A 13,045-nucleotide genomic window follows, 5' to 3' on the forward strand; every position below is an offset into this window, starting at 1 on the left:
TAGATGTTTAGGCTATAAGAATTCCAGATCCAGGGAACTTTTCTTTTGCTTGTTCTGCAAAAAAAACCCAAATGGAGGCTGGTCATCAGTATTCAAGTAATACTATTCTTCGGAAAGTATAACTTGATTTGATGTAGTATTTGATAGCTGGTTAAACAAACCTGTGTACCAAAACAATACAAACAGTACTGGGTTTTGACCTGTAAAGTTCTCTTAAAATTTTATTCAGTCCATTGGGTTTCCTTTTAAATGCTGTAGGCTGTTGCTATTTTTGTTCAGTCCTGCCATATACGCTATATCTACTATTTGCCTGCTTAAATTTTTCATTAAAATTTTAGGACTGGTTTTGGCTGAAGCTTTTGTTAGTATATACTGTATAATTAGGAAATGAGAGATTCTGTAGCAGTTTTTTTGCTGTGGCTTTGCTATAAATGGAACATAGTAATTAATATTTATGGATCACTTGAAAGGATTAAAATGAAGAACTGAACTACACCAAGAAACCTGGTGTATCTGATTAGTGTGCTATATACCATTCAGCTTTCTCCTCTTCAGTTGACTGGGAATAACACACAAAACCAGGGAAGCTGGTTACATGGTGATGACTTTAATTGTCTTTGGAATGACCAGGTGCTGTCAAGAAGAGCTTAGATCAGAGTTACCTTTTGCAGATCATATGCCTTGTATCTGGCATTTGTACTGAAAGTGTTATTTGAAAATTTCAAGTACAGATTATTTCTCAGTAGTTCAGTTTGCTGTTTCTTAAAGTACCTTGAAAATCCAGCCTGTAGCATGAAGTGATTGTCTAAACATTTTACTTCTGTGAGCTGCAAAATAGCATAAACATTTTTTGCTCCATTTCTCTTTATTCAAAGGCTGAAGATGCTGTTTTCCGGGAATTCTGTGAAGAAATTGGTGTAGAAAATATTCGTGTGTATGAACAAGAACATGTGAGACAACAAGAGGAGATTGATAAGAGAAGGTGGTATTTGTAATTGAAATGTGAAAAAGTGGTTTGTATTAGGTTGGGCACACTGGTAAAGGAGTTACTCAATCACAGGAAATACCACAAAAACCTAGAAGACTGTAAAAGGTTATATTATCACTGCAAGGATTAGTTAGCAGTTGCACTGCTATGGTTTGGGTTTATTAGACAGTTATAGTCAGTGACATTTTGCAACAAACTTGAAAGGTAAAATTTGCTATTTTGGTAGCACTATTGTAGAAAAATAAAGCAAAGAATAGTTTTCTAAAATTCACATTGAAAAATGGCTCTATCACAAATTGAGGATGGCGTGAAGGCTCACTCATGTATCAAAAATCTTGAAGGAGAACTGGGTGTAAGATGCAGTGATTTGGTATAGGAGCATACTATTAAGGAAAACAGGATCTTAATTTTCTCAGAGGTAACCTCAACTGGTATTCCCCTCAAACAGGCACATGTCACAGGACCACAACTTTGTATCTTAAAGAATGAGAATGTTAAAATGAACTATCTCGTTGTACTACAGGCGTTTTCAGGCAGGTGATAGTTTGTGCATTTCCTGCCATTATTTATAGAAAATACACCTTTTCTACATGACTAGTGTAACAGCTAGCACTGAACTCCATTTTCTTTTCAGCCATCTCTTCAGCTGCTAAGAGACTCTCTGGCTGGTTTTCAAAAACTAGTCCAAATGTATGTTTTTGGCTAGGGCTGCAATGAGGTAGTAGTGCAGTGCATTCGGTTGCAGTTAAAGCACCTGCTGACTGAAGTGATTTGATCATTTATTTATGCTTGCAAGAACTGAAGTCTGGTGAAGTGTAAGAAGTTAGTAATAGAACAATGAAAAGAGGAGATTTTTGCATGGCCTTATGCTACACTGCACATACAGCCTTGGCCTTGCTTGTGCCCCAACTTGCCATCATTAGTCCTGTAAGCCTGTGCTATGGTGCCTTCTTTCCCAGGTCTAAAGAGCCTGGAACTGGTGTTGGGCCAACTCTTTTTCCTGAACAACAGATGCAGCACTAGTAGTAAGTCATCTGGGAAGCTCAAAGTTCAGAGTCAGACAGTAACAGCTGAGAGGAGACATTTCTGTCAACAGCCGCTTAGTTTTACTTCAGTCCTTTCTCACAGCAACATGTGAAGAAGTTTCTGCCATTGCACCCCTATAAACAAATACAGATCTCAGTTGAGAGATGATGAACAAGGCTGAATATGGCTTAAAAAGCTCTGGTCTTATGCTTCTTAATTGCCATCTCCCAACTGAGATAGGTTCCTTATAATATTCAGATAAACATACATGCCAGCTGACTAGGAGGCTTGCAGAGACTGAGCAGGCAGCCCAGGCATTGGATAAATAGACAGCGTCAGTGTAGCTTTTGCCCAGCTCATATCTGCATCATTTACAGGTATATCATTCATACTGAGATCCTTGAACTTTTAGTGTCACTTTCCATATCGAATGTGGCCATACCGTATCTTTATATTGTATTTTTTGAACTACTATCACTGTATTTTTGTAACTTGCAGTATATCCACAGGATGTGGTGTAGTGGAATCAATGATCCAAATGTATGCAAATTTTTGTGTTCACGTAGAAGATATAAAAATGCTATCTAAATAGCCAAAGTATCTTTTAATAATTTAAAATCACAGTTACTAGCCTGCTTTGTAAGTGTTGGTTTTAAATACTGTACTTCGACTAGACTGGAGTTTGAAAGTCAGAAGACACGACTAAACGTTCAGCTGGAATATAATCGTGATCATCTACAAAAATTAACAAACACAGTCAGCAAGTTGAGGGAGACCATTCATAAGGGTGAAGCTGAGATTATTGGGCTACAGAAGGTAACTGTAAAATATATATGTATCTCTCTCTCTGGGACTGAGAGGAAAGAATGCATTCAATTACAATTTTGAATAAACATAGTTGATGCTGTTGAGTAATTCTTTTAGGGCTTAATTCAGTGTTGACTGTGTAAATGTTAAAAAAATGCAGTTGCATATTGTCATTTTAACCTTGGAATAACCTGTCATATTAGGGTACTTATTAAAAATAAGCTTACTAAAAATTAAATTTGGGATTACTGTATGTACAGTGTTATATTGTGTTTAGTTTATATGAAAAGGCAGCATATGACTACAGATAAAACTAGTAGCATGTGGCTGAGAATCTGTGTAAGATTTTATGAGTAATAGTAAACAACTCTGGTGCTTTGCATCTTTAAGGTGCTTCACAGCCACTAATAGATTTAAAATCTATGAAAACTAATGTAGATTTTTAGTTGAAGTAATATGTATGGATTCCTCCTTCGTAGTGTTCTTTATTCATAAGTAATTTTTTGTTGTGTTAATGTTGCTTGTTAAATAAACTGTGCTTGTGGTGCACTGGAAAGTGAAGGAGAAAAGATGTGTAATAGTGCTTTGAATAAAAAACAAAAGTGAAATGTAAAACTGCCCCAAAGTGGGAAAAAAAAAAACCCCACATTGCATCATTTGAACCCTGTATTTTAACATTAGAAGACACGTATTCCTGATACTGAGGAAAAACAATAGACCCTTATTCAGTCATGCACAAAAACATGTCTGACTTCATGCCTGTGTGCATAATTCTTCTGAAATATGACTTTGAGCAAATTCAGATATTTTTGTCCTGGAGAAGGATTGTTTGTATTAAATTCTGATGGTACTTTGTTCAGATACTGCAACAGCAGTAAGTCTTGATTAGGTTGCCATAATACCAGTCTTTTAAGGACTATGTCTTCATGCATGTAACGTTAGGTTTACTATGTTCTAGCACCTAATTTCTAGCAATTTAGCAGTGGTATGGGTTATACAGGGGAAGATTCTTCTATAGTACCTCAACGGATTCTTTGTTCTCTGCGGATTACGTCAGGATTTATCTTTAATGAGCAATACTTTTTAAAGGATTTCACGTTACCTTAGGTATTGCTAAATATGTTGTAGATGTACAGCAGATGGGATCCTTCTTGCAGGGCTAAGGGACTAACTGAGGAAAAGGGAGTAGCCTACAGATCTTAGGCGTCCTAGGATCCCTGCCTTGTTTGATGGCTTTATAATTTAGTCCGGTACAGTCACAAATCCAGAGCTGGCTGTGCCTATGTATACAAAACATCTGGATCTTCCAGTGTATAAGACAGGCTGTTTTCCCAGTGCCTTTCAGATTTTGTGCTGTAACACATTTGAATGTATTGTAACAGGTTTAAACTTTAACTCTTTCTTTCTGTATAATAAAGGTTCCATATCAAGATTTTTGGTGAAAGGTTAAAAATGTAAATGTTTCTATGCAGGATGAGGAAAAGCTTCTAAAAAAAGTGAATGAAACTGTGGAGGAGCAGCAACACGTTAAGGATAGATTAAGTGCTCATAAATCTGAGGTTATAAAAACCCAAAATGAAGTTGAAGAGCTCAGAAAGACATTGTTAATGCTTAATAGGTAATTACTAATTGTACTCCTGGGAAAATTATTAATGTGATAATATTTAGAAGAGTTTTAGTGATGTTTGAATTTCTCTTGTTCTGTTTTCTTGTGAAAGATTCATTAGCGACATGGTAATTTTGCATTTACAGTATGCATTAGTTAAAAAGTGTTTCTAATTCTGTATGTGGTTGCCAAAAGTAATGTGAACGAGATTCTTTCGTGAGAGCCATCCCATAAACCGTATAGAATAATACTATCTTATTATCTACCTAGTGTTAGGTCTCATTGTGATTTCTGATAAATATGTAGTGACTTTTCATAAATATGTATTAGCTTACAACTTGATTGGGGGGGCATATTAAGTTTGCTGGTAGTTTCATATTTTTGTTTGAGTTGTACAGTTGGTTCAATTAATGAGAATTTTTTTTTTAATATATAATTTCAATGTTCTCATTTTCTCCAGGCCTTTCAAGTGTTGGATACCCTAAACTAATATTAATTTTAGCTCACTATTTTGTCCTTACTGTTCTTTTAAATCAGCTGCTTTGGGGACAGTTTATACTTCAGTTTTCTTATGCTTCGTTATTATTGATGTGTTTAATGTCTCTTAATCAAGAGTCGCCTTTACGTTTAAAAAAAACCGGTATGTTGGCACAGTATGGCTAGGTAAACTTGTGGAATTGTATATGAACTCATAGATTGTATGCCTAGTAATTAATTTTATTATAGTGTGTAATTTTAACAATATAAGACTGTTAATGTCTCTACCTTATTTAGCAACTTGATGCTATCAAAGGAATTTGTTGCAAAGAATCAAAGTGTATTTCAAGTAGAGTAATGATAAAAGATACTTGATTAAATTTTAACAGGATCAAATCTCCATACATGTTCAGCAGAGCTGAACAGAACAGAGTTTAGTTGTAGTTAGGAAAGGTGGATATTTGAACATGCTATAGTGTGAACTTGGCAATATACTGAAATTATGTCTGTGCTACTAGCATTTACCTTGCAACAGAGTTAGGAGTTAATACAGAATAGCAGTGTGTTAGCTTGCATGCTAGAACAATGTGTGGTTCCCAACTCCCTCTTGAGTAATTTGGGAGAATGAAGGGGATGGAAGAAGTTAAGTACCATTTTCCTTTATGTTTGATGGGGATTATAGAGGAAAAAGCCCTCTTTGTGCTTGGTAACTGTTTTACATGCTGTATGGCTGTGGATGTTACTGGCAGTGATGCTTCTCCTCTTTAATTGTTTTGTGCCTTTTGTGTATGTAGGGAAGCTACAAAATTACAAAAGGAAGCTACAGCTATAGAAGCCTCTCTGGAAGAGAAAAGATTGAGACGACATAATATGCTTCTTGAATGCAAGGTGCAGGACTTGAAAATAAAGCTCCTGTCTGGATCACTGGATGACATCAGTGAAGTAGAGGTACTTAAAATGTTTACAAAAGATAGGTATCACGGAGGAGCAATTATTCAGTCTTGAATTTAAAGATATTTATTTTTTCCTTACAGGACTTTGTCTTACACAGTAATGTTAAAATAAATACATTGTTTTCATGTGATCAGGCCTTATCCATTCAAGAGAAGGATTTTTGTTTATTTTTGTAGACAGAAGTATTGTTTGCAAGTACTTTTGCTTGTGCTTGAAATGTATTCCTGTGAAATATGTAAAATCGCTGTGGTACAAGAAAATTGGTATGAAGGAGTATTCTAGATATACATATGTAAGAGGACACACGGGTCAAGTCAGAAATGTAAATAAATATGGCATGTACATGGATTGAGATAGTATTGGGTTAATCATCCATAATATAAATGCTGTCTAAAATCATCCTTTTCTCTTCAGTAGATGTAGATACTCACAAAAGTCAGGGATAGGCTAAAATAGAAATATTCCTACTGTCAGAGGATTGACCCTCATTATTTTTCTCAGTCTTCCCTCTTTTTCCAGCATATCTTTTGTGAGGAGAAATTAAAATTTCTCCACTGTTACAAAAGAAAAGAGCTATGGGGTTTGAAGGACTTGTAACAAGTCTGTGAATTTGGAAGGAGTCTTGTTGAACCCATTCCTTAGAAAAGTACTTTTGCTGGAGGATAGGTGTGAATGAGTGGGTCAGAAGACAAAATGAAGGCAGTGAGGTAGGCAGTCTTTGAAGGGAAAGAACGTGAACTGCTAATCATCAGAGAGTGTAGGCAGCTCAGCTCTCACTGTATATGAATAAGCAAAAGATGAAGCCAAGGAGGTGGGCAGTAGGAATAACAATTTAGATTCCTAATTAATATCACTGAGAAGACCAGTAAGATTTGGTTCTGAGAAAGAATTTTGGTGGGAAAGGGACTGATAACAACATGCAGCCGTGTTTCATTCAAGGGAAAGTAGCTGTTTGAAATCCAGGCTTACAGTGTCCAGAAGATACTCTGCTTATACTGTACAGAATTGAAGCTACTCGTTTCTTCTGAGGCCAACTGAGTGGGAGAAATGCCTCGACGTAGGCATTTCAGAGCCTTTCCTTGAAAGGGGATTGAATTATCATGGGAATGTAAATCTTTCCAATCATGAGATTTACAGTATGCACATTGTTCTGAATATATTACAAATAAATTACTGCTGCTTTTGTCTTAGCTTCAAACTGAAATTAGCAGATATTTTCATCTTCATTTAAAAGGTGCAGTTTTTAATTAGACTTATAAGATCTTAACTAACTGTTAACTCCATTTTGGTTAGAGAAGGAGCTATGGAATACGTTTACCTCATACCATGTTACCACTGTCCTCTCATTTTATATACTTCTAATGTATGTTTTAACAGTTTAAAAGTTAACTGTCGTATTTCTGAACTGGAATGTCCTTCATATTTATAGCTAGGAACTGAAACAGAAGGCACTCAGACTACATCAAGTATCTATGAAAGGGAAGAGGCAATTCAGATAGACTACAGCAGCCTAGCAGAAGACCTGAAGGTAATCTTTTTTTGTTTGAAATTATTAGAGATTGAGGTTTTTTATTTTTATTTAAAATATTTTATTTGTTGAAATTATTTATTTTTCACCCTAGTCTTTAAATGAAACTTACTAAAAACGCTGTTAAGCTTAAGTGCATGTGTGTGTGTGGTTTGGTTTTGCAATGTGTGGGATTTCTGGATAGGTCAATTTCCCATATAACTAAATTTAATTTAAAGCTTACCTAAACCATAAAAATAGAATGGAAAAATAGTAAATATAACTGATTTTTCCTTCCTCCTTTACCTTCTACCTTTAAGTTCCAACACTATAGGTTATGACTCAAAACTCTAGAAACCAATGATTCGCTGCCAGGGGGGTTGTACCACCTTCTCTCTGTAGTATTTTCAGAAACTGAGACTTACCATACTTCCCTCTGTAACAGTCCATTAGGTCACGTTTTCTCAGCAGGTTTTTGTAATTTTTTTTTTTCCATTTAATCATAAGGAAAATAATTAAATATCAGAGGCTAGGTACAGAGCAAGGGATGAATCTGTCATCACTGGCCATTGTCTCGAAGAATTCATCGAGAACCTATCTTCAAAGGTTTTCTTTACAAATCAAGTAGTGAAGCCAGCTAATCTTCCTCCTGTGTTGTATTTTAACCCAGACTTCTAGGCTGATGGGAATTTGTTGTCTGTTTTTAAAGGTCTTGTGGAACAATGCTTAGGACCTAGTAAACTTATTCTGAGAACTAAGACTCTGAGTGGAGTGTTTTGTTGTGTTTCCCGTTAAAGCTATTAGATGAGTGGAGTACTTCTTCAGAAACTATGAGTGCTTGCCATATATGTTCAAATGTCTTGGCCTAAAAGCAAATTTTATTGCTCTAGTATTTTTATTTTTTTCTTTAGGAACTAGAGTCTGAGAAAGATATAGAGGATCATCTGAACCAGATGCAGCAGGAAGTAAAATCTAAAGAGAATACTTTAATGAAGACAGCTGCTCCAAACCTGAGAGCAGTAGAGAAATTACAGATAGCTCGGGACAAGTTCCAAGAATCAATAGATGGTAACACTGACTCTTTCATATTAATCTCCTTTGTGACTGTGAGAGTTTTCACCCTAATGGAAATTCCTCTTTCTGGGGTTGGTCCTGCTGGCTTTGCTTCTTTCAGATATTAAGGTATTTTTTGTGCTCAAGTGTTTATCCTCAGTTGTCTTTTTGATTACATGTAAACAACTTATTAACATATACTTTATTCTGCAGTAGGTTATTGAAAAGCAGTTTGAATGATTGGAAAGATACTTTGTTGGCCAAATGACATCATAAAGTATTTTTACTTATTTTCTAAAAATTACTGACTTTAATCATAATATTATTTATACTTTTCTTAAATAACTGAAGGAACACATATATGTTGTCCAGAACTCAGACATGAGCATTACTGCAAAATTGCTGGTGTCTTCAAAGAGCATTGCAGATGTTAACATGTTAAGAAAACCAAGGAGTTCTGAAGTTGTAACAGGTAAATGCTGGTGCTGCTTAAGGCTACCCAGCTTACAGAAGGAATTAGGAGAAGAATTTTGTTCATTGCTCCAGACAAATGTGGCATAGAGCGGATTGAATACATCCCAATTTCTCAGTTTTTGGGGCCTCCATTTGAAATCTGGAAGGAAACTCATAATACTGGTATGTTCCTTGTATGTGCATTAGAACCTTTTTCTGCAATAAATGTTTTCCTTGATGCTTGTTATGGTACACAGTATATATTTGTTCTGTGTATTTGCTTAGAGGCTTATTATGGAGTAATTTCAGTAATTTTTTTTCATAGCTTTTGAGACCAGCAGAAAGGAGGCCAGAACATGCAAGCAGGAATTTGAACAGGTGAAAAAAAAGAGATACGAGCTTTTTAGCCGGTGCTTTGAGCATGCCTCCATAGCTATTGATCAGATTTACAAGAAACTTTGCAGAAACAGTAGTGCTCAGGTATGTCATGTTTTTAGGTGCTTGGCTTAAAAGGCCGACTTGATGCTTTATTATCTAGAATAAGAGAACTTAGTAACACTTTTCATCTCCAACGACAGTTTCAGCCCTGAAGAAGAAAATTACACAAATAATAAAGACTTCAGAATTTTAGGTCAGAGAAGGAATAGGTAATATGCCAAAGCATGCTTGACATTAGACAGAGAAATGTGATCTCAAGTGTTAACAAATTTGGGAACTACTCAGTTTGAGTTAGTTTTACTCTTTGTATTTAGCAGACTTGTAAATTATCATGACACAAATGTGAAATATATTTGAGTATGTCATTTAAAAATAACATTTTTTTTACAGATCTAGTGATACCAATAATAAGTAATGAAAAACACTTAATCATTAGTATAGATAAAACTAAAAATCATAAATCACTATTTCAGTGCTAGTGTTTTGTATGAGGTTTTGAAGCTCCTTATACCCCACTTAAATAAATATTTTAAAAAGATAGACTTAATATGTTTGCAACTTTTAAGAAACCTGTAGAAAAATTGTGTCACAATTGTATTAATCTTTGCTAGTGTTCCGGTATTAATGCCGAAAGTAAAGAGGAGACTCCCAAATGCTTTGGTTACATCAAATTGTGTAGATGGTTGAATGTTTAAAGGGCTCAGGCTTGAAGTCTTGTCTGTCTTAAACTTCAGATTTTGTGTTTTCCCTCAGAGTAAGATATTCAGTGAACACCTTAAATATCTTTAAATACATCCTTTCTGCTTCTAGGTTGGGCAGGATAATAAAGCATTTCTTTCTTCATGATTACCGGGCACGTACCTTCTCCCCTAGACTAAACATCAGGCAGGTCTTGCCTTTGCATCACTCTGAAACAACCAGTATTTTCCAGATGCCTTGCCAAAAATAGTTAGTTGGGTGCTTTCTTTCTGAGGTCTGTGATGCTGTGCCTTGATTTGAGCCATAGGGGTAACCTGGTCAAGAGATTATCCTGTGATTAGCTGGGAAGCTAAAACTGCCTGCTAGATACTAACATAGCAGCTGAAAGAAGCTGTTGTAATTGCATTGGAAGAGAAATGATTGCTCTGTGTGCGGCAGTTGCTCTGGTTAGCTAAGGAAAGGGTTAGCTGAGTTTTGCCATCAGAGGAGGTGGCCTAGGTTGCAGCTTGAACAGATGCTTTTTAAGCAACCTTAACAATTTTTAACATGAAAATGTCTTAAAAGTAAAATTAATATTTCTTAATATTAGTATATTAATGATTTACTAATAATGCTTTACTATCCAGTCCAAAAAAGAGAAGCTTTGATAGATTGAGTTAGTTTAACTTCCAGAGATTCTGGACTCAGAACATTCGTGCACTGAATATATTGCTCAGTAAAATTTATTTCATCAGCATATAGTGTGTTAGAAGTACTTTAAAAGAAACTACTGCGTAAGAAATTGTACGTACACAGATTCACTGCTGGGTTCAGCACCCGTTCTCTTCCATTCTTCTTCTGTGGAGAGAGAAATGTCATTCCTTTCATATCTTGATGAGCAAGGAATGTATGTACCCTAGTAAGCTACAAGATTATTTTTGCTAACAGTGTCCATACATCTGAAAACTTCCTCTTGCGAAGATACATGCAATGGCATAGAACTGGGAATTGCATTGCAAGGTATTTGACATGTTTACAGCCTGAAGAACATTGTAATAACAATGACAGGCATTCTCTCAGCAGAGAGGAGGAGGAAAATATGCATACCTCCAACAAAACAAAGATACTGCAAGCACTGTATCTTACTTCCAGGACTACTTACCACAGAAATTATTTCATATCAAAGTACACGTAGTGTTTTGTTTTGTTTTGTTTTTCTTCCACTGTATCTATGATCCGAGAGGAGCCATTTAAAATGAGTTTCAACTATGGAATTTTTTTTTTTTTTATCTGTAGCCACTTGTGCAGAGGGAAGAGACTGTATTATTTTATTGTCTCTTCTATTTAATGGGAAAAATAAACCACATAGCAATTAGCTTATCTATCATACTTTTTAATGGTTCAGTAAAATGGCGATTCCTTTAAAATAATACTTTTAAATTTTGGACCTGAGAACCAGGATACAAAGTATAGAGAAAGCCTACCTATATCAAAATCTTTCTCCAGCTCAAAGCTAGATTTTGTAAAACTAACCTTTCACAAAAAAGTGTAATTTTGGAAGTATATTTACTTCCAAACAAAAATGAAAACTGCTTTTGAAGTCTAAAATTTTAATAATAAAAAAAAATTAAAGCAATTACATAAAAGGTGATAAAATCAAGTTTATTTAGTAGTTGAAAGTTGGTAAGTAACAAATATGTGGAGCCATTTCCAAAATGGTTTTGTTAATTAGCTTCCTAGCTCATGGTTCATTAACAAAGGCGTATTCACTGGGAAATTTTATAGTGCTGCTCTTCAGTATAGATGAACAGGTGTTTCCTACAAACAAAGCTAACTTACCAGTTTCAACACTAGCTCAGTCAGTATTTAAACCCCCAAAATATCCATCTTAATAATTTTATAAATGTCACTATCAATAATGAAATGTGTGCGTTTCCAGGCATTCCTTAGTCCTGAAAATCCTGAGGAGCCTTATCTGGAAGGCATTGGCTTTAACTGCGTGGCTCCGGGAAAACGCTTTATGCCAATGGACTGTTTGTCAGGAGGTGAAAAATCTGTGGCAGCTCTGGCTCTTGTGTTTGCTATACACAGGTAAAAGAAATATTACAGTATTATCCAAGTATGTGGCTGAGTAAGTGGCAGGAAGATAGTGTTACACTTACAAACATTAAAAAAAAATCTGGTAATGGAGTATTCAAACATTACTGAAGTCCTTATTCTTTACCTGTCATTACTTCCTATCAAAGTTTTATGATAGAGTAAGTGAATCTCTAAAGCAATTAGAAAGTTTATTAACATTTTTGCATCTAAGTGCAAAATACTGTCTTGTCTTCTACAGTTTTCGGCCAGCACCTTTTTTTATTTTAGATGAGATTGATGCTGCCCTGGACAACACAAACATTGATAAAGTAAGTTGGTCCCTTTCACCTTATCCTTTTATCAACAATATAATGATATCTTTTGTAGAAGGATGGCTACTTTTCATTACAGGTTGTTGAGATAAAGAAAGAGACTGATTACACTGTCTTAAAATATATTGGGTTTAGGACTGAAATAATGGTTGTATGAGATGTTAGACTAGGGCTAGGTTTAAATTCATAAATCTAAGCGTGTTTTAATCAGTGCCCAAACTGTGAAGTTGAGAAAAATAGGTCAGGAATGTGAAAGTATGCCGCATCACCACGTGTGGTACAGTCTGACATGAAGGTCACTTGTGAATTGCTGTTTGGGTTCGTTTGGTTGGAATTTTAAAGGCCTTTGAGTTCCCTTACCTCTAAGAAGCAGAACGGAGTGTATCTGCATGTTGAAAATCAAGTCATTCTATCACTGGAGAATTTATTTTATATAATTGGCCCACTAACTATTTTTACATTAATGCCAATTAAGGGCTATCGCTGCCATTGTTATAGTCACATGAATTCTCGATTAAAATAGCTTCCTGTCCTCCTCTCAATTTCTCTTTCCCTTTTCGCTAATAACTATTCAGTGTAACAAAAACTTATGATAGAATACAAACAGTAAAGATTGCCAGCTGTAGATGTCAGCCTCTGGGAGGAGG

General features: G+C 35.4%; 1 protein-coding gene across 1 annotated transcript in view; it reads left to right on the top strand.

Moving 5' to 3' along the window:
- The window catches only part of SMC1B (structural maintenance of chromosomes 1B), a 38,993-nt gene that overhangs the window by 21,104 nt on the left and 4,844 nt on the right, over positions 1–13,045 (top strand). Inside the window, exons 15-23 of the mRNA XM_050911100.1 lie at positions 876–982; positions 2,689–2,830; positions 4,294–4,439; positions 5,699–5,852; positions 7,288–7,386; positions 8,277–8,433; positions 9,197–9,351; positions 11,927–12,078; positions 12,326–12,395. Of these exons, the coding sequence (XP_050767057.1) occupies positions 876–982; positions 2,689–2,830; positions 4,294–4,439; positions 5,699–5,852; positions 7,288–7,386; positions 8,277–8,433; positions 9,197–9,351; positions 11,927–12,078; positions 12,326–12,395 (1,182 nt within the window). The remainder of the gene's footprint in view (positions 1–875; positions 983–2,688; positions 2,831–4,293; positions 4,440–5,698; positions 5,853–7,287; positions 7,387–8,276; positions 8,434–9,196; positions 9,352–11,926; positions 12,079–12,325; positions 12,396–13,045) is intronic.

This window comes from Gymnogyps californianus, chromosome 1 (assembly GCF_018139145.2).
Source record: "Gymnogyps californianus isolate 813 chromosome 1, ASM1813914v2, whole genome shotgun sequence".
Taxonomy (NCBI): domain Eukaryota; kingdom Metazoa; phylum Chordata; class Aves; order Accipitriformes; family Cathartidae; genus Gymnogyps; species Gymnogyps californianus.